Source organism: Aethalodelphis obliquidens, unplaced genomic scaffold, assembly GCF_003676395.1.
Source record: "Aethalodelphis obliquidens isolate GAN/ISIS:26980383/991018 unplaced genomic scaffold, ASM367639v1 scaffold327, whole genome shotgun sequence".
NCBI classification, from domain to species: Eukaryota; Metazoa; Chordata; class Mammalia; order Artiodactyla; family Delphinidae; genus Aethalodelphis; species Aethalodelphis obliquidens.
This window is the reverse complement of record NW_020838241.1, coordinates 1-20,841: the sequence shown is the minus strand read 5'-3', so window position 1 is coordinate 20,841 and position 20,841 is coordinate 1. Positions and strand designations below refer to the sequence as shown.

Here is a 20,841-nt window from a genome sequence, read left to right as displayed (position 1 = left end):
GATTCTTAACCACTCTGCCACCAGGGAAGTCCCTGGATCCTAATTGTTAAATAATACTCAGTCCTAAACTTGGTTAGTGTTACGGGCTGAATGTTTGTGTCTCCCAAAATTCTTATGTTGAAATCTTAAAATCTTAACCGCTAAGGTGCTGGTATTAGGAGGTGGGGTCTTTGGGAGGTTATTAGGTCATGGGGTAGAGCCCTCATGAATGAGATTATTGGCCTTGTAGAAGAGACTGTGGAGTGTTGTTTATGAGCCACGCAGTCTGTAGTAGGTAGGGCAGGTCGAATGGACTAAGACAGCTAGTTTGCAAGATTTAAGCCAAATGCTTGCTCAGTCCTCTGCCCACATCTAGAACTCTAATGTGTCAATTGTAATAAGCCATGCTGAAGATGGCATTCCTTAACCTTCACTCGTTGTGATAAACCCCCTTGACCGTAAACTTGAGGGGGAAAAGGTGAATTGTGCAAGAGGAATCATTGGTCCGGAAGTGGTGAGTCAGGGGAAATAAAGAGTCCCAGGTCATCTGGCCACAAGCAATTTGAAAGTAAATGTGGATGAAAATAAAGCCAGTCCTAATTCATCTTCTCTTATTGAACGTGTGGGCTGTTGTATGTAATATCCTGTGTGTAGACATTTACTTTGTTGTAGGTAAATGCTGGAACCCATATCCCTGAGGGATGTAAGGCCAAAAATGAATGAAAAAGAGAAACTGGAAACACAGTATATGGAAGAAAATCACCATCTCGTCAAAGCTGTCATTTGGACCCAGTTGCTTTGGGTGAAATGACTTCAGTGAGACCCATGCGTCTGGGACAAACTGGTTTCCCCGAGGTCTGGCGCCCACGGGCCCCGCGGTGCTGGTGTCTGTGTGTGGCTGTCAGTCCGTGGCTGGGCGCTGAGTCGGCGTGTGGCTGTGTGCCCGGCTGGCCCCCTTCACAGCGTGTGAGGTGATGTGGGTCCAGCAGTGGGATCCCTCCGATTTCCTCAGTAGACAACACGTCATTCCGCCCTCACCTTTGCGCACGCACGCAGACCTACCTTTGCGCAGGCCGATGACTTGAGGCCTGCGTGCTCCTGGGGCCCCTGGGGCAAGAGGGAGCGATCTCTTCCCCACACCCAGAGCTCTGGATCAAAAGCCTGGATCTGGAAAGAAAAACAGCCCCTGGCAATGAGGATGCCGCTGCCTCCCGTTGCCCGGCCTCCGGTTCTTTCTCGTCCATCCCCAAGTCCCAAACCGAGTTCCCCGTGATCCCCCGCTCCTCTCCGGCCCCACCCCTCCCCGAGACCGCCACAGCCCACCCACCTGCTCGCACTCTTCCCGAGTGACCCTCGTCTTCCAGCCCATGGAACGGATGAACTGGGAACGCAGTTTGTGGAACAAGGGACGCTGGGAGCGGTTCTTTCCATAGAGGAACGAAAAGATGGCCTGTTTGGGGGCCTGGTTGTCCTCTTCCATGTCGCTGGCCACATAGCTGGGGAAAGACATCAGGTCGCTGTCATCAGGACAGGAAGGGCCTCCGCTTGAGATCAGCTTCCCAGGAAAGAGGCAGGCTGAACATCCTCACACGACCCACCCAGCCCTGCCCGGCGTCACCGTCACTGTCACCGAGAGCCGCCCAGTCGTCAAGGAGGCACTGCCAGGCAGGACCTTCGGAAGGGTGCCTCTCACACCTTGAGGATGAGGACAAAATCCAAACCCCGTTCCCTTCAACTTGTTTTATGTGCACACACCTCTCTCCCTATGTTGTAGGTACAGGTACAGCTCCTGAGGGCAGGAGCTGATCTGATCTGTTTCTGCATTCATCCCTCTCCTACCAAATGACACATTTAGGGCTTGGTTCATATTGATGCATGAATTCAACAGCCTTTTGTGAATCTCTGTTCCCATCACCTCATATTCCGCGGCATGTAGGGTGTACGTTATAAGGTTTCATTAGATCAATGAATGAATGAATGAATGAACATTTAATCTCAGAGCCAAATGCAATACTGATTACCTCGAAGACTCACAGTAACGAACATTTGCAAAATGAAAAGAATTGTGCTGAGCGTTTTGGGAATGCATTGACATTTTGACAAGACCTGCCTTCCACATTGTGTCCAGTCTCATGGGACTGGGGAAGGGGAAGCGGGGAGATAAGAAATGACTATAATGCAAAGCATCACATTATAATACGATTTTAACTCAAGTGCCTCCGGGATGCAGACGTTAGGGAGATCAGGCATCGTGAAGGTTTTGGTGTTTGAACCCACTTTAAGGATAGGGTCATTTTCTTCAGATAAATGTGCGGGAAAGATACCTGGACAGAAAGCCCAATAGAAGCTTAGAGGGCAGGGTATTTGGAAGGAACGGTGGAACACAGGAATAAAGTGTCAGGACGGTGTGATGGGGATTGCAGAGAGAGTTGAATTCCAGCCCAGAGCTCTGGCCTTGATTTGGCATGGCATGAGCCGATGAAGTTGTGTGAAGCGGTCAGACCTGTGTTTTGGGGGATATTCAGGCAAATAGAGCCGACTGGCTTGGGAGACTTGGAAGAAACGTCAGTGGGGAGCAGTTTCCACCAGATCCGCGCTATGTGATCAGGGCCCCCCGATTGTGGCATTTGTCGTGGGAACGCAGAAACGGAAGATAATCACACTTGGTGCTGATGTGGGAAGACCCGAGACTGGAAAATCAGAACCGGAAACGTCTCAAGTCTGTTTACTCGGGGGCAGGATGGTGTCAGTTCTTTCTTCCTCTCCTCTTAGGAAGGTTTTGTGTTTTGCTTTGTTTCGTTCAGTGTTTTAATTGACATTAGGGTAGTTTGTTTTGAGAACGAATGGTATAAAAAACATAACTTTGTGTGAAAAAGAAACCACTGTACCGTAATCCTGTCATTTTCACACCAGAGTAAACAGTACAAAGGGGTTTAAAAAAATAGATGAAAGGTCAGTGCCCCACGTCTCTCTCTCCGCCCTCCCAGGGTGTTGAATATTGATGGCGGGGATGGAGCAAGGTACTCACAGAGCTATGAAGAAATGGATTCTCTGGAATTGCCAGGAGAAGAGCCCGGCCCGGCTAAAATAAGCTATCACCATCGACAGGAGATACTGATGGAAAGAGGGAAAAGAACGTAGGAGAGAGGTCACCTCCTGGAAGAGGAGAAAGAGTGGGAGGGAGAAGGGAGCAGGGGACGAGGATGGGTGGTGCCACTTGGAGAGGAGACCCCCCGTGTTGGGGGAGCCTGATTATTTGGGGAAGGGGAGAGGACAGAAAGTCAGAGTCCCCAGGAGCTGAGAGGAGAGGGGACTTACGCCGCAACCACCAAAGGGGCACACCTGGGGCTCAGATCCCAGAGGGGACCTCGAGGCCCCTGGAGGGAAGTGTTGACAAGGCATCAGGTTGGGAGGGGAGTGGAAACGTGGGTGTAGGAAGCACCCCGTGCGCCCACCCAGGACAGGCGCTGGAGCTGGAATCCATCTCAGCGGGTGGTTTACCTTGTCAGATACTTCCAGCCTTTTGTCCCAGGCAAGGAATTTCTTAACGACGGGATCCTCTGTGAAAAGAGGGCAGATGTTGCCAGTGGGAACAGGGCTGTCGTGGGAGCCTTGCAGAGCCAAGAGGGAGAACCGCGCCCCCCCCCCCCCGCCCCGGGGAAATGCCAAGTTGTGGCCCAGGGTGAAGCTGACGGGAAGAGGGGATTGAAGACCATTCACTGTGGGAGGAAAGGGGGTGACTCCCCTTCTAGGGGGGCCGAGTGACAGGGAGTGATGCCCCTTCATCGTGCATTCACGTATCACTGCAGAGGGCATCGAGTTACTCTCAGCCAGTTTCTCAATTGACAGTCTCGCTGAGGCGAAGATGGACTGTCAGCCCCCCCGCCCGCCCCACACCAGTAAGATTCAAAAGGCCAGTAAGAGCTAGAGTCTCAGGGGTACAGTTGAAACCCAACAAACCTAACTCTGTATCATTTCTAAATGTAACCTCATCCTGCATCATTTACGTGTCCTCTGTATCCTTTATCCGTAGACAGTCCGCCAGGGACGGAGAGCGCACCAACTAGCAGGGAATTGTTTTCCACTGGAAAAGTGTAGTCATGGGAAGATTTGTTTCTTTGTTACTCAAGTATAGCATTGGAGGGTGCTGGGCGAGGGGGCGGGTCCTTACCGAGCATCCTGTTGAAGACCTCGTGGTGCTCAGGCAGCACTGAAGACACCCGCTGTCGCTTCAGCTTCATCTTGAGCCCAATCAGCCACTCCACGACCCAGGTGTCCTGGGCCTCAGCGGCCGGGTCGCCCTCCACCTCCGCTCTGAACGCCACTGACCTCTTCCTCTTTCCGCCGGGGCGCTGAGGCGGGGAGGTGCAACCGGCCCAGGGGGCTGACGAAGGAGAAGAGACTACAGTATGACGCTCTCGTCTTGGGAATTCAGCCACTGGTGACCACCCAACCCCACCCCGACTCTGCCTCCCCCCTGAAGCACCCCCGTGCTTTCCAGTCTCCCAGACCACTGACCTTGCCCCAAGTCATCTTTCCATCTTTCTCTGTCCATATCTACCGATCCCTCCCCTGACTCCTTGTGTCATTTTTCCAGCTTCCTGTCCTCGAAACTCTTTCTCATGGTAGATAATTTCTCCCACCAGGGGAAAAAAAAAAAAAAAAAAAAGAACCCTCCCTTTGTTTCCTCTCTTCCCTTCTCTCATCCTTGGATCTCGTCTCCTAACCCTCTTTCTTGCTCCCCAGGTGTTCCGTGTCCCCAGCTCCTGTGCTCTCCTCCCTCAATCCCTGGCTTTCCGAATGTCTCCTTTCTTTCATAGGCACCTTTCGCAGGGGCTCTTTCCCGACCTCTGTACCCATTCCTCCTTACCGGTCAAGCCTCTGCAATTCCTTCTCGTGCCAGCTCCTTCACCTGACGGTCCTGGGATTTCTTCATAGACAGTCACCTCCAGGGGGTACCCTGAGGAGCTGGGCTGGCAGGTCTCGTCCTCAGCCTGGGAACTCGGTGGACGATTGTCCATGATGTCTCCCAAACTCTTGGCTTCCTCAAAGCCTAGACTCTGCTTTGTCCCAACTCTTGTTCTGGACTTGGGCTAAACACGAGTGGTCGTTCCTTCTCCAAGCTGCGGGGCAACTGGCAGTGGAGAGAAGCTCTGGCGAGATGCTATTGTCTACTACTGTTGCCGAGCACCACGGAGTCTGGTCCTTCCAATCAGGAAGGTCGGAAGCCTCTGATGTCATCATCCGTCATTCCAACCTGGCAAGCAGTTTGAAGGGAATCACAAGTAACTGTCAGACCTATGTGTGCACTTGTCCCAGAGATCAGGGGTAAATGGTATCTCCTGCCACTGACCCAACCTCTGCCCGTCCTCCAAAACCCCCCTCAAGGTGTCCAGACCCCGCTTTACCGCTTCCCAGCAGGTGCGCTGTCCTCTCCCTGCGTGACTCTCCCCCTCCATCCCTTTCCTTTTCCACAGGCTGGTGGGAGAGTGGGGAGAGGGACAAGGAGACTTAGGGGAAGCAGCAACGGTTCAGCCTTATAAGAGTGAGATAAGTATGTAAAAAAATATCCCAGGTACATTGACTCACTGGATTAAAAAGTTACGTTAAAACATAGAATTCTGCAAAGCTCTTCTGCTCAGTGTTTACTGGCACTGTGTTCAGAATTCTGTAGTGGGGGAGCACACGTCCGCTACCCTCAGGCACCTTTGAGTCCAAGAGGCATTTTGAGAAGCTAAAATCATACAGAACTACACGTGCTCACGCACCCTTCAACGGGTGTCTACAGACAGACACACACACGCACACACAAAAAGGGCACCTTTGGATTTCACAAAGTCCATGGATTGTCCAAAGCCTGCCTCTCGATTCCAATTAAGAAGTTCTCGTCTACTTATCAAAATTTTGAGAATGTAGTATCACTGTTGTCCCAGAGATTTCACTACCTGAATAAAAATGTCACATGTACAAAAGCCTAAATGGGAAAATCTCCAGTTCAAGACAGGTTATTTTTCTATGAGGGGAGGAAGTACACGGTAGCCGAGATGCAGAGAAGAAAATAGCCAACTCGGGATCGTGCAGTGTCACTAGAAGCTTCTTCTGAACTTCCCAACTCATGCTTCCACACCTCGCCTGGGGGTCTGAGTCTTGCTTTTCCTTCCTTCCTTCCTCCCTCCGTCCCTCCCTCCCCCCCCCCCCCCCCTCCCTCCTCCCTTTGCTCTTTTTTTATTGTGATAAAATTTGCATCACATGAAATTTGCCCATTTTAAGGGTACAGTTGAGTGACATGAAGAATTCACATTGTTGGGTTTCCCTGGTGGCACAGTGGTCAAGAATCCGCCTGCCGATGCAGAGGACACGGGTTCGAGCCCTGGTCCGGGAAGATCCCACATGCCGCGGAGCATCTTAGCCCGTTCGCCACCAGTACTGAGCCCGCAAGCCATAACTCCTCAGCCCGCGAGCCACAACTACTGAGCCCGTGCGCCTAGAGCCCGTGTTCCGCCGTAAAGAGAAGCCACCGCAATGAGAAGCCCGTGCACCGCAGCGAAGAGTAGCCTCCGCTCGCTGCAACTAGAGAAAGCCTGCACACAGCAAAGAAGACCCAACGCAGCCAAAAATAAGTAAAACAAAAATCTTAAGAGAAAAAGTAAAGAATTCTCATTGTTGTGCAACCATCCTGACTGTCCATCTCCAGAATGTTTTCATGCTGTCAAACTGAAACTCTGTCCCCAGTAAACACTGACTCCCCATCCCCCCCAGCCCCTGACACCCACCCTTCCACTTTCTGTCTCCATGTATTTGACCCCTCTGGGGATGTCACCGAAGTGGAATCATGTAACATTTGTCCATTTGTATCTGGCCTATCCACTTAGCATAATGTCTTCAAGTGTCATCCGTGTGGTAGCCTGTGTCAAAATTTCCTTCCTAGACCCCAAAGCCAGTGTGGACAGTACACAGTGAGTGAGAAGGAAATAAAACCCTGGGTCTGAAGAAGTTCAGATGTATGCCAAGTGCAGTGGGAAAGCAATGAATGAGAGGTGTCGTGATCCAGTTTGCACTGAAAGGGAAACAATTGATGTTGGCTGCTGTAGAAATGGATGGGGTGGAGATTCAGCAAGAGTGGAAGTCGGGAGACCCAGATACCGTTAGGAATTTGGCGTGGTAGTGCAGGAAGACGATGTCTGAGAAGATGGAGAGAAGCCAACAGGTTCCATATATTTGGAGGGAGACTCAGCAGGGCTCATCGGGGGATCAGATTGGGGGGAGGTAGCGGGGCGTTATTTCTGTTTACTCTGTGTGCGCGTGTGTGCTTATGCCTCTACTGCTGAGACTTAACTGTTTCTACAAAGAAACACTAACCTTTCCTCTTACAAGTGGAATTGTTACATTTTCACTGTTTATACAAAGAAATGTCAAACAATCATTGAAAAATACCTAAATGCTCTTTCTATCAATTAGAAACTTTCCTTCCTGTTTGTGGATGAATAATATCTGTTGTATGAATATACACACTACATTTTCTTTATCCATTCATCTGTCAACGAACACTTGGGTTGTTTCTACATTTTGGCTCTGAATCTTGCTTTTGAATTATTGTTTGGACTTTGATGAGAAGTATCTCTGTGTTCAGGATGTGCCCAGTGTTTTAGTTTGTCTTTGGATCACTTACATATTTCTAATTAGCCCAAGCAATGCATACGTAGAGTCAGATCAGTTCATCCAAGGTGCAGGGACTGAGTGTCTCTTTGGTTTGCACTCGTGGACTTTCTGAGATGTTCTAGGTCTCAGAGGCCATGCAAAGAGCGTCTGAGGTCCTCCAGAGCTGCCACAGCCCGGCTCTCCTCAGGGTCCGCACTGCTGGGAAAAGCACTGCTGCTTGAGGACCTGTGTCCCTCTGCTGTAGACGTTCCATCGTTAGGAGGCAAATGAGTTCAGATTTGCATTCATCGTGCTTTCAACCATCACCGCTGACTGGGTCCTCGTATAACAGAACAGAAGTTCACTCTCCCTCTTGGTTAAGAGGCTTTCAAATCTTAGAAGGTTGGTATTCTGTCCCCGTGAAAATTTCTCTTGTATACTGTGAAATACCCTGATTGCTTTATCTAGTCTTCAGATCTGGATTTGCATAATCCCACCCCACCTCACCTTGTCCAAATGTGCTAAAGTCGGGTGGGACCCATCTTAAGATGTGTTGGTATGTTGTCCAAAAACGGCGTAAACAGCCCAGATCGACTCTGATGTTGTAAGTGAGCAGGACCTTGTGGGGCCTTCCTGGGACGGATTCTCCCCATGTCTTCTGCCTGCTTCTTGTCTTTAGAAAATTTTAGCCTCCTAGCCTTCCCTGAGTTCGAAACGGACAATTTAATCAGAGAAGGGAGAAAGTGCAAAAAGAAAGGAAAAGAGTCCAAAACGACCAAATAATACTAGTGTAGCCGTTAAACAAAGTCAAGGACCTTTCCTTCTTCCTCAAGGGCTGTAGACACTGTTCTGAGCCTCGTCCTTGGAGCTGTTTTGCAGACTGAAGCCCCCAGCAGGTGGAAGAAGTGAACTGCATGCTGCCCACAAGCACGTAGACCCCAGACCAGCTGGAACCAGAAGGTTGATGATGTTGACCTCAAAGTACGTCACCACCAACCAATCGGAAGAATGTCCACAAGCTGACCACACACCCCTCAACCTCCCCTCCCTCACCCCACTCTTTTGTAATTCACTTTAAACATTTTTTAAATTTTATTTTGGGACTATAGTTGGTTTACAATGTTGTGTTAGTTTCCGGTGTACAGCAAAGTGATTCAGTTATATGTACACAGATATCTTTTCTTTTTCAGATTGTTTTCCCATTTAGGTTATTACAAAATTTTGTGTTTTTTTCGTCACACTGTGTGGCTTGTAGGATCTCAGTTCCCTGACCAGGTATTGAACCCGGGCCACGACCGTGAAAGACCAGAATCGTAACCTCTGCGCCAGCAGGGGACTCCCTGGGTTAATAGAGAATATTGAGTAGAGGTCCCTGTGCTATACAGGAGGTCCTCGTTGATTGCCTATTTTATATATAGTTGTGTGTGTACGTTAGTCCCAACCTCCTGATCTATTCCTCTCCCCCACCTTTCCCCTTTGGTAACCATAAGTTTTTTCTATGTCTGTGAGTCTGTTTCTGTTTTGTAAAGAAGTTCATTGGTATCATTGTTTTAGATTCCACATAGAAGTGATATCATATGGTATTTGTCTTTCTCTGTCTGACTTCCTTCCCTTAGTATGATAATCTCTAGGTCCATCCATGTTGCTGCAAATGGCATTATCTCATTCTTTTTTATGGTTGAGTAGTATTCCATCGCATGTATGTACCACGTCTTCCTTATCCATTCCTCTGTCGATGGACGTTTAAGTTGCTCCCATGTCTTGGCTATTGTAAATAGTACTGCTATACATATTGGGGTGCATGTGTCTTCTTGAATTATGGTTTTCTCTGGGTCTGTGCCCAGGAGTGGGATTGCTGGGTCGTACGGTGGCTCTAGCGTTAGTGTTTTGAGGAACCTCCACACTGTTCTCCATAGTGGCGGCACCAGTGTACATTCCCACCAACAGCCTCACCCCATCTGTAAACACCTTTCCCTGAAAGCCATTGGGGAGTGGGGGCCTTCTGAGCCCTAGATACCTGGACCCCTTGCTTGTTGCCCTGCCATAAACGCGGCACTTTCCTTCACCGTGACCTGGTGTCAGTAGATTGGGTTTAGTGCGTGCGGGCGAGTGGACCCTAGTTTGGTGCAGTAACAGCGTGTTTGCAGACAAGCAAAACTATCACCTCTCCTCCTCTCTTTTCCTCCTGTGGATACAGTTTAATATAACAACGCTGTAGCTCTAGTACAGAAATATCAGTAGAGTGAAGCAGAAGTGCTTTGTCAATACAATCCTTTCGGCATGAGAGTCACGTGGAGAAAATATTACAACACAGATGCCTGGACCCAGCCTCACAGATTCTAATTCCACAGCACTGAGCTAGGGCCTAATTTTAACTTTCTCAATTGACATGCTTCAGATTTGGAAATCTCTGGGTGGGATGGGCCACCCAGGCTGGTGCAGTAGGGGGGCTTCAAGGCATCGTTGAATGAAATAAGAAGGAGGGAGGTGAACCGTGACCCGATTTTCACCCAGGCATCCTGTGGCAGGGCTGTGGCCAGGCCATGGGTCCACAGCTGAGCGGACGTCTGTGTCAGCCTCCAATCCTCCTGCCAACGCATCCGTGAAAACCGCTCCAGCAGCCCGGTGCTGCCGTGGATAAGCAGCCCTGGGATCGGAGTTCAGCCCAGGCACCTACCTGGTACATGAATAGTGCATGTGCTGGTGAGGAAAGCACCCTCTCCACCGGGATGCCTGGAGCACATCCTCCCGTACAGCCCTCAGAGGGGACCAACCCTGCTGACACGTTGATCTCAGACTTCCAACCTGCGTAAATGTCGGACAGTGCATTTGTGTTGCTTAAGCCCGCCAGTTTGTCGTACTTGGTGACGCAGCCCAAGCAAACCGCTACGACCTGTATTTTGAATAAGAAGGAATTCACGTGTGACGGTCGCTTTCCTGCTTCCCCTGCCTTTATTTTTTTATTTTTATTTTTTAAAATATATTTATTTCTCTTAGGCTGCGTCGTGTCTTAGTTGCGGCACACGATCCTAATTGCCCCGTGGCGTGTGGGATCTTAGCTCCCGGACCAGGGTTCCCGGGCCTCGAACCCGCGTCCCCTGCATTAGAAGGCGGATTCGTTCCCACTGGAACACCAGGGAAGTCCCTCCCCTGCCTTCAAATTAAGACGTGTCGCTGAACTTCAAAGAAGAACCTGTCCTTTTCTGTTAGATTAGAAACCTGAGCTTTCTTCTTAAACGTTCCGTTTCCCGGTTGTGGTAGATGTGTTAGTGTTGAAAAAAATGGCTGAGAGACTTTAAGAGGAAAAGGATTTTACAAATCCTGAAGATGGGTGCCAGTTATCGTGATAAAACTGCTATGTTAATAGAGCAAAAATAAACAGGAGACAACACAGATAAGTACTTAGGAAATGCATGATGGGAAAGGCTTCTTCAAGTACAGTGTCAAAACACATGAAAAGTATGAAGTGGAAGTGAAAGATTTGAACACAACATACTTTTTTAAGTGTGTGTATAAGAGAATGTGAGAGTAAAAAGTTAAAAAGATAAAGAACAGGAATTGACAGATACACACTTGTATATGTAAAATAGATAAACAGTGATGACCTAGTGTATAGCACAGGGAAGTATGTTCAATACCTTGTAATAACCCATAATGGAAAAGAGGCTGAAAAAGATTACATATATTCTTACATAAATACATGTAACCGAATCACTTTGCTGTACACCTGAAACCTTGCAAACCAACTATACTTCAGTAGAAATAGAGAACTGACAAAATAGGGGAAATATCTGTAGTTAATAGAGATGCAGATACACAAGCAGAAAGCTTTGTATTGTAAATATCCATATATATGAAGAGATCCTAAAGAAACCAAACTAAAAGGTGGCCGTTGCTGCTTCTGGTCAAGGTGCAGTCGCAGGGTCCAGGTTTACCCTCCTAGCTTAAAACAGCTTTAAAAAGGGGGAAATGTATGAAATGACGGTTTTTCGCCTTTTGGAGAGAGGGGTGAGTCGTGAGGGACATCAGCTCACTGCTAGACATCCCATTCATTGGGATGACTCCGTACTTATTCCCTTTTTTAGAGCATTTCCTCAAGACAACTGGTAATAGAAATACTTCCAGAGAGTGTCCAGGGCAAAGTACAGGGCAGGGGGCCGGGGAGCCCAGCATGTCCCTGGGCTGAAGGGATAGAGTGAGGTGTTGAGGTGGGCACAGCAGCTGGGGTTCACAGGCCACCCCAGTATTATGCTGAGACCCGGTCGGTGCACGTGGGTGAGCTGAGAACTGGAGGCCTGGTGGCGGGCTGATGGGCGCGCTGCCCACCCACGGTGCTTCCAAGCAAGGTACTCCGTGTAGCTGACGTCTTTACGTGCTGAAAATGGAAAAGGCGAGAAATGCGCCCTGGAGGTTTGCCAGGCTCAGGCTCAGAGCAGGCGTGGTCGCTGTCATTCACACACAGGCAGCATTTCACCGGTGAGAATTCAGGCAGAGGCCACAGTCAACAGCAGCAAGAACCGGAAAAGACCGTTCCTGGCTCTAAGCAGCCACTTCCAAGAGCAATTTTGGAGAAGCACGCATTTTGTGCAGGATTAATGTAATGTGGCAGCTCAGCTGGGGAAATCAGCAATGGGTTATGTGCTTATTCATTTGGACGAATCATCACTTCTTATTTCCATTTTTAGAGGATTTCCTCAAGACGCTTGTAATAGAAATAGTTCCTCTGTCCCTTTCGTAAGTATCTAAATCTTTTTAAAAGCTAAATCAGTCTCTTGCCAGCATTACAACCCAGGAATGTGTTTGTTAAGGACCTGAGAGCTATCTTCTTTATCTCTGTCACCGGGGGAGTTTAGGCTAGGTGGTAGGCACTTTCCTCTGAGCTGTAAGTACCTGCTTATCCTAGAGATAGGAGCAGTTGTCTTTCTCCTTTGGATAAAGGGTATTAACTAGCATGGACAGCCACCGAGATTACCAGGTGAATTTAGGATATACTCTGAAAGAATGTATGCCATTTTTATGGTGGTGTCAAGTCTTTTCACATGAGACAAGTTCCCGTTTATCTTGAGAACATGTATGCAACAGATTTTATCTGCTGAGCTATAAAAAAAAAAAAAGGTGAAGTTGATTTCATTTGCACAAACATTAGTGGGCCGCCTGTGGTGCACAACACAGTCTTGTTTAATGGTTATTCAACAGTAAAACCGGTTTCTTTATGTCTACATTTGTGTAGAGGATTTTCTCGGTTGGCGGGAGATTTTATTTTTTATTTTTGTTAATTACTTAATTAATGGGACTGCACTGCGCAGCATGCGGGATCTTAGTTCCCCAACCAGGAATCAAACGCGTACCCCCTGCAGTGGAACCTAGGAGTCTTAACCACTGTATCGCCAGGGAAGTCCCTGGAGATTTTATTTTTAACTTTTCCCCTAGCAGCTTTTAAGGAACAGTTGGCCAAAAACACAGTTATATTATCTCACCCCCAAAATAGTGATAAATCATTACCCTTATGATTCCATTTTTGAGAAATGATATTTTTACCTAACATAAACAGTATCTTCGTTAAGAGGTAAGATCCCAGGTGTCTGTTTTCTGTTTGTGTGTACCTTCTGAATTTCATACAGTTTTTAAAGTGTTGGTTGTGCAAACAGCTACAATTTCTATTTTCTTTTCTTTTCGTGGGTAATATTAGTTTGTATCATGGCTGGGCATTTATTGTATCCTAGGATTTGAATTACAGTTGTAGCGTTTCAGTTAAGCGAACGTGATACACTCCTTCCCCTCTCCTGGCGGTGGGGGAATCTCAGATGTAACTCGAAATGTCTCAGGGCAGGGAAAGGACCAGGGACCCTGGAGGCCATCACACAGCCCCCGCTTGAGGCCGCAGCTTTCCTTGATCCCTAACAGGAGTGAAGACAAATGGGCAATTGAGTCCCTGGTCCAGACGGCCCACCGTCGCAGCACAGCAGCTCCTCACTGCCAGATGAGATGAAGACATTTACATCGCTCACTAACTGGACGGCGCGGAGACTTCTGGGAAATAGAGTCTTGGTACTTGTTTCGCTCTCCGGTCGGGCTTTGGCAGGCGGACTTCCGGCGTCCTCCTGCGCAGGTGCGCCTCACGGTTTCTGAGGGTTGGCGCACGCGCGCCGTCGCCGCGCCGCCTTCGCTTCCTGTGCGTGCGCAGGTCGGCTATGGTCGTCGTTCCGCCGTTTTGGCCTCTTGCCGAACATTCGGGGCTTGCGGGGCTGGACGCCGTCGGGCCCGGCCGGCAACAAGCGCGAGCGGGGTTAGCGGGCGAGGGTTCGCGCAGGCCGGGCGGAGGCTGGAAGTGGGACCGCCGAGCTTGAGCCGCGGAGCCCGCGGCCTGGGCCGGAGTGGCCGAACGGCCGGCGGCGGTCCGCGGCATAGCGAGTTCCCGGGAGAGCCGTGGGCCTGAAGGGAGTTTGTGCCGTAGGCCCAGAGCCGGCTCCTCGGGCCCAGTGGCCTAGGGAGGCGGAGAGGAGGGACCCCGAGAGAGGAGCGCGCCGGAGGAGCAGCCCCCGGACCGGAGCCTCGGGAGCCCGGGGACGGTCAGCGAGTCTCGACGGGGTTGGTGCGTCTGCGTGCCTGCAGGCGGTTGTGGACCTTGCGGCCGTTGCAGAGCGGGCTTGGGTTACCCCGCCGCGGGCCCCGCGGTAGTGCGATCGGGAGGGTTTGACCGCTTCCCGGAGGTGGAGGGGCCGGGCTGGAGGGCAGGGCCGGCTACTCCGGATGGGGCTCCCCTGGGACTTGTGAGCTCCGGGTGTTCTGGGGGAGCAGGGGCCGCAGGCTCGGCCGGGACGTGCCTCGTCCTCCCTTACGTCCAACCCCGATCCTCCACGTCCTCTTGTCGCCGTGTCGGCATCTCGCACGTGTCTCTCAAGGCGCGTCACCACCTTGGTTGTCTAATCTAAGCGTCCCCTGCCCCCCTCGGTTGTTCCCTGTGGATTCGCACAGTGTAATCGGTGCAGGATGAGTCTGCAAGGCTTCTGTCCTGCTGCCTCGCTTGAGGAAGGAAGAGATTTGGCCTGAGAAGGGAGGTGACTTGTCCTAGATCCTCACCGGGTGTGCACGTGCAGTCGCTACAAGGAATCTAAACTCCTAGGGCAGGTGTTCTGTCCACTTAAAGTCAGTTTTAATAAAACTGTTTTTTGAGCGTCGCACTTAAGTTTGTAAAGTTTGTACAAATAATTGAAAGACTGAAACGCACCTGAGTGTGTCCCTTTATTCTGGGTATGCTGTGGATGTCTAATCTAAGTTGTTAACAGACTTAGAAGAGTTAAACTATAAGCGTTTTTTCATTTCATATTTAATGGCGGAGGATTATTTTCGTAGGACTCAATGTACACTCACTGCTGAAAAAAGTATCCCCTCAGGTACCCCAGCCACGTGGGAGTTACAGACCTGAGGGTGGTTGCTCCCTCCTCATTCTAACAGGCCCTTCTGAAGAGGAAATGGCGGGTCTCCCACAGGTGTCTCTTGTGGAGCGCGGGGCGGGTGCTCGTGCAACCCCGAGCCGCTTCAGTCGTAGCTTCACTGCCTGCGTTTTCCTTCTGCAGGTCCGCCTCCACTGTCACAGTCCTGCACGCTGTTCCAAGAGCAGCAGAAAATGAATCAGCCCCTGGTGAGTTTTGCTGTTTACTTATTTACCTGCTGCTGTTCTTTTGTGATAACACCTTGGGAGGCGAATGGTTCAAACTGTGAAATGGGAAAGTAGGAGTAGGGAAAAGATGTGGTTCGACAAAGCGTAGAGGAGCAGATCAGTACCAAGTGTTTCTGGCAAGTTCCACGTGTAGATCCCACGATCCTCTTATAGACACAGTACAAGCCTCGTGTTCTTGACATCTGTGGCAAAACGCCATCCCTTGCTTGACTTACATTGTCCTGCCGAAGCACTTTTGTTCTCGGGCGTTAAAGGTTTCCTTGAGGATCCCGCTGTAGGCCGCTAGCCTTCCTGAGCCACAGCCCCTAACGTGTTGACATCGGTGCCTTCCTGTCCTTCCCGTAAGCCGAGAGCATGCCTTCCAGGGAGCCCTCAGGGCATAGAACTTTTCTGTTCAGTGGAACACCATTGTCACATAGGTACATTGTTTTCAGTGCTCAGTCCAGGGATGCAATGAGGAGCATCTGGAAGCACAGCCTTGTCACCCTTCCAGTAAATTTCCCTCTTTGTCACTTACAATCTAACAGGGTCACGTTACACACCATGTAGTGATGTCTGTGGCAAAGATTCCGTGTTTCCCACCTGAATTGTATCGTGCAACCTGCGGTCTTTGTTCTGCCCCTCCCCGGAACCTGATCCGGTTGAGGTGACCTGGCATCCAGCATACAAACCAGTGGAGATTTGCCAGTCGTCACCTCAGACCACTGTCGCCTTCCCATCTGCAGAGTCTGCTGTGTTGGTTTCTGTGACAGATCTCTCCTTGCTCTCTTCCTGACTGATTTCTTTCTTCCCCCTCTTTGTTGTCTTTTCACTCTTGGTTCATGACTCTTCAACCTGTCTGACTTCGCCTTGTGGTGCTTTTCACTTCCAGCTCTGTCAGTTCTCCCAGCTGGACCAGATAGATGCCTCTGTCCAGCCACTTGCCAGCATCTCTGTGGAGTTTGTCCAAAGGGCGCCTCAAATTGCTAGATCCAGTAGATCCAAGAATGACTATTTACGGCTCCCCCGCCCCTTGCCCTCTCCTTTTGTCCCTGGCAGCTCATCGTTGCATCGTCTAGCCTGTCACCCTACCCAGAAAAATGGGATCATTCTAAAGTCCTTCTCCAGCCTCTGTTACCACGTTGTAGTATTAGGCTTGTTAATGTCGTAGTGTAAATGGTTTTTATTCGTTCCCCTTCATCCCGTACTTGCTACCATTAAAATAGCTTATCTTTTCATTTCTGTAGTTACGGAAACTTTTTTTCTGTGCTGCTCTTTCCTCCGGCTGCTCAAGTGTATTGTGCACGCTGAGTATTTCTCCTAAAATATTAATCACAGCAGTTTGTCTGCATATGGGAAGCACTTCAGAGGTTCCCTGGGTGACTGGACAAACGAGGTAGCCGTTCTATGGAACCGTCGAGCCCAGCACTGGGGGGAGGTCGTACCTCGCTGATGATGCGTTTGGATGGATCTGTGGGGTAAAATCCTGATCGGAGACGCTTAGGAGAGAGGAGTGGGAGAACTGGGTTTGTTGTGTTTCTAACTTTTTCAGGACGTTTTGCTGTGACGGGGAAAAGAGAAATTGGACAGTAGCTGGAGTAGGAGCTGAGGTCCGGGGAGGATGTTGTGTTGTGTTGTGTTGTGTTTTGACGGGAGAAATAAGAGTGGGAATGATCCAGTAGATGCGTGTGGGGGAGGAGAGAGCTTCTGCCCGGGGTGCTGGAGTGGGGAGGGGATGGCAGAGCTGGGTTGCAGGTGGGGAATCCCTCCAATGGCTTCTCTGTTCTCAGGGAAGCAGCTCCTCAGCTGAGGGTGAGGGTGAGGTTGGGGGTTTGAGGAGAGAGCAGAGCTCTGGGGCCCAGCTCCATGGTGACCGTCAGCACACACAGTTCAGCCAGCTGGGAAAACTGTACTTGCCTTGTCTGCCTGAAGAGCCATCTCCTCTCTTACATGTGGGAGGAATTACCCTTTGGGGAGCCTATGTAATTACACGGGTGCTTCTCAGCTCAAAGCGAATTGAGTGCCAGTTCTGGCCACGGAGACTTTCTGCTCTGCTGGTGGAAGGGTCCCCAGACGACGTGTCCTGCTTCCCTGGCTCTTGGCCTCGGGGACCCTTCACGCCATCTAGTGTCGTGTCTTTTATCTTAGACATAAACTTCAGATGTCTTCAGGTTCTGCATGTGATCTTGAGCAATTCTCTGCTTCCAGGAGCTTCTGTTCTCCTCGGGAAAGGCACTTCACAGACGTAATTACGGGAGAGGACGGGAATCCTGCCCGTCGATACGTCGGGAACTCCAGAGTGCTGACACAGCAGAGCCTGCTTCTATTTACTTATCTATGTGTTTTAATTTTTGTTTCTTTACTTATTAATTTATTCACTTCTGGCTGCATTGGGTCTCTGTTGCTGCGCGCAGGCGTTCGTCTGTAGTTGCGGTGAGCGGGGGCTACTCTTTGTGGCGGTGCGCGGGCTTCTCATTGCGGTGGCTTCTCTGATTGTAGACCGTGGCTTCTAGGCATGCGGGCTTCAGTAGTTGTGGGCCGTGGGCTCAGTACTTGTAGCGTGCGGGCTGTGGAGCGCAGACTGAGTAGTTGTGGCTCACGGGCTTAGTTGCTCCGCAGCATGTGGGATCTTCCCGGACCAGGGTTTGAACACGTGTGCCCACCATTGGCAGGCGGATTCTTACCCACTGCGCCACTAGGGAAGCCCGAGAGCCTGGTTATAAATGCATCGTCAGAGCACGTGGCTCAGTGACTTGGGGAAGGGTGACGGGCCTCAAGTGACCAGGACTTGGGTAGCTGCAGAGGTTGGCGAGGCTCTCAGAGCAGCGTGAGGTGGACTGGATGAGGCTCCTGAGGTGCTGGTAAGGACCTCCTTCCTTAGGACGTGGGCCTCCCGTCAGGAACAGCGGGACGTGGATGCAGGCAGACCCTGAGGTTGACTGAAGAGCCTCCCCTCTGTGCTGGTTTTGGTTTCATCCTGTGGAGAAACTGAAACCTTGTAATCGGGACAGTGAGTCATCTGATCTAAAGATGTCATGTGTAGAGACCGTGGACGGCATGAAACACGGGGTGGGGTGCGGTGGGTCAGGTCAGGGGGACTCTGGGCTCCAGCGCGCTGCCCGACAGGAAGGGGCTAGGCCGCGGCGTGTTCCCGCTGGTCCTAGGCCCCGGTAAGCAGTATGGACGTTCCCTTGGGGTTTTTCTGAATCATGAATGAGGTTGAGAGTATTTTCACATGCTTAGAAGCTGTTTCTTCTTTTTAATGGATAGACAGTTTTTAGAGCAGTTTTAGGGTTCCAGGAGAATCGAGCAGACAGCAGTTTCCTATGCCCGTCCCTCTGGGTTCCCTCCCTTGATAACCTCTCAGGCCTGTGTGGCGCGTCATCTCAGTGATGGATCAGCATTGACCCCTGATTCTCCCGTGGAGTCTGTAGTTTATATTAAGGCTCCCTCTCTGTGTCCTGCTGCCCAGGTTTGGACAAGTGTGATGACCTGCAGCCACCACTGCAGTGCTACCCAGAAGCACTTCACTGCCCGAAACATCCGTGCCGGTCACCTGTTCATTCCCCCCCCAGTGTCCCCGAGCCCCCGACAGCTGCTGATCTTGTTACTGTCTGTGTATTTTTGCCCTTTCCAGAATGTCACGTAGTTGGAATCCTTCTGTCTGTGGTCTTTTCAGACTGGTGTATTTCTGTTTTTACATGAAGGGCCTGTCATGTGCATTGCCCGTCTTCCTGCCCCAATACTGTCTTGTTTTGTTCTGTTTCGTTCTGTTTTGTTTTCCTTGTCTTATTGGCTTTCAGAGTCGTGTTAAATGTTTCTAAATTTTTCCAGTTGGGGTCATGTTAGTAAACATTGTTTTCCAAAGGTTATTGTCTTTTTCCTGTATTTTCCAGCATTGCTATGTAATTCATTACTTTTTTTTTACTTTGAGAGGTTGAATACTATGCATTTCAAAAGTTTCTAGAAATCAGCACGTTTGTGTGGGTAAGAGTCCTAGTTGAAGAGCACCCTCCTTGGTCAGTACTGAGGTGCAGCTTCTTTGCGGGCGGAGGCGCGTGAGGGGGGAGGAATGCGTCGGTCTCGTGGTTCCCTTTCTGCTGGGTCTCAGTTCCCCTTTCTGGTTCTGGGCAGTGCATCAGCCACTCTCCTGGGACAGGCCAGGCAGGTGGGATCCTCGCTTCCTGGCTGTGGAGGCTGTGTGTGTCTGGGAACACCTTTCTTTTTCCCTGAGGAGCGAGAGGACCCTTTTGGTTGTGGAGCAGCGTCCTAGGACTGCGGCCCCTGGGCCCCCGCTGTTGTGTGTCATTTGGGCCCCAGCCATGCATGGGAGATCTCTGACACAGGGACGCAGCTGTTAAAGCCCTCTTGGGGTTTTGTCACGTACAATCCTCTGAGGAATACTCCTTTTCTCTAATGGAATTCCAGTGCTTAAGCTTTCTAGCCACTCATGAAAAGAATCTCAGAAAGGAAAGGAGACCTGTCCTCTCTGCCACCAAGCAGGGGAGTGAGCCGACACTGTGAACGTAACGCTGAGAAAGTGGCTTGTGGGAAATGTGTAACCAGTTCTGAGTTGTGGGATTACAAGGCTGTCTGTGTGGAATCTTACTGTACCAAGTGGTCTTTTAAGACACATACGTCGTGGGTTGTTTCCTTGTGTTTTGAAACTGACCAAAACCCCTCAGTATTTGCAGTTCTGATTGCTTTCTTAATTTGTTATCCAGGTTTCCTGACATCCATTTTTTTAAGTTTAAAGTGCAATTTTCTCATCTTCCCTTTACATAAAAGTGAACGTGGGCAAGCCACTTAACCCATCACCAAATAGAAAATCATCTGGAACATTCACATGAATGCTGTTTTCAAGCAGCAACAGTGCATATATTTTTATGCCCGTTACCAGTGAAAACTATAATGTTTTCTTATTGTGCTGTTTTTTTCTCATCTGGCAAAATTACAAGCAATTAGAAAAGCCCCTCAAATCACACATTTTGTGAAATTACAAATGCAGAACCGGAAAGGAGAATAAGGTGTGCGTGATTCTACTTACGCTTTAAAATGAGAGTAGTTCATGGTCTGATCCCTCACTCTCTTGCATTTGGTAATAACTTTCAGTGTGTGAACGTGTGGGCCCCCAGTCTTCATCCGGGCAGCCACAGGTGTGACCAGTGACGCCTGAATGGAATATGGGCAGAGCTTCTGGAAGACTTGCTGTCGATTTCTGAGACAGGCTTCTCGAGGCTGAGCCGAGGCAGTTCTGCACAGACGCTCGTCTGCCTTGGGCGGCAACCAGCTCTTCCCCCCGCCCCGCTCACCCCCCACCCCCTGGTGTCCTGTCAGCAGGTGGGCACCCTCAGCCTTCCCAGGCCAGCAAAGCCTGGGTCCCGGACGTCTCTGCATCTGGAGCTGGGGGTCAGGTGATCTGGCATCTCAGGGGACCTTGCTAACAGGACCCATCCTGCCTCTTCGATTGTTACACATAAAGAACTTTGATTTTCAGTCAATGTCAGGAGTTTGTTGCCATCTTAAACGGCCTCTGTGCTTGGCGTGGTCTTTTCCTTAACCTC

The 20,841-nt window shown here is 50.1% G+C and overlaps 1 protein-coding gene and 1 long non-coding RNA gene across 5 annotated transcripts; one reads left to right on the top strand and one right to left on the bottom strand.

The window, feature by feature from the left end:
* Window positions 1–499: 499 nt before the first annotated feature.
* LOC113616676 (speedy protein E4-like) lies at window positions 500–5,719 on the bottom strand. Its single transcript, XM_027100077.1, has 5 exons — window positions 4,850–5,719; window positions 4,151–4,363; window positions 3,481–3,539; window positions 3,008–3,093; window positions 500–1,475 (listed from the first exon to the last, which is right to left on the bottom strand). Exons 1-5 carry the CDS (start codon window positions 4,998–5,000, stop codon window positions 1,133–1,135), a joined length of 852 nt encoding a protein of 283 aa, XP_026955878.1. The 5' UTR covers window positions 5,001–5,719; the 3' UTR covers window positions 500–1,132.
* Window positions 5,720–13,572: 7,853 nt separating this feature from the next.
* On the top strand, window positions 13,573–20,835 carry LOC113616677 (uncharacterized). 4 transcript variants are annotated; one of them, XR_003431385.1, is made up of 3 exons: window positions 13,573–14,209; window positions 15,195–15,259; window positions 18,750–20,835. It is a non-coding gene; the product is annotated as an uncharacterized LOC113616677 (long non-coding RNA). The 4 variants fall into 4 exon arrangements; XR_003431384.1 differs by having other exon boundaries at window positions 13,575–14,205; window positions 20,390–20,835; XR_003431382.1 differs by having other exon boundaries at window positions 13,575–14,205.
* The last annotated feature ends 6 nt before the right edge of the window (window positions 20,836–20,841 follow it).

Coding starts and splice junctions, on each gene's coding strand:
- LOC113616676 (XM_027100077.1), bottom strand. CDS start 5,000: ATGGACAATCGTCCACCGAGTTCCCAGGCTGAGGACGAGACCTGCCAG. Junction 3,540..4,150: donor GGTCTTCAACAGGATGCTCG/GTAAGGACCCGC, acceptor CTCTTTTCACAG/AGGATCCCGTCGTTAAGAAA. Junction 3,094..3,480: donor GGCTGGAAGTATCTGACAAG/GTAAACCACCCG, acceptor TCTTTCCATCAG/TATCTCCTGTCGATGGTGAT.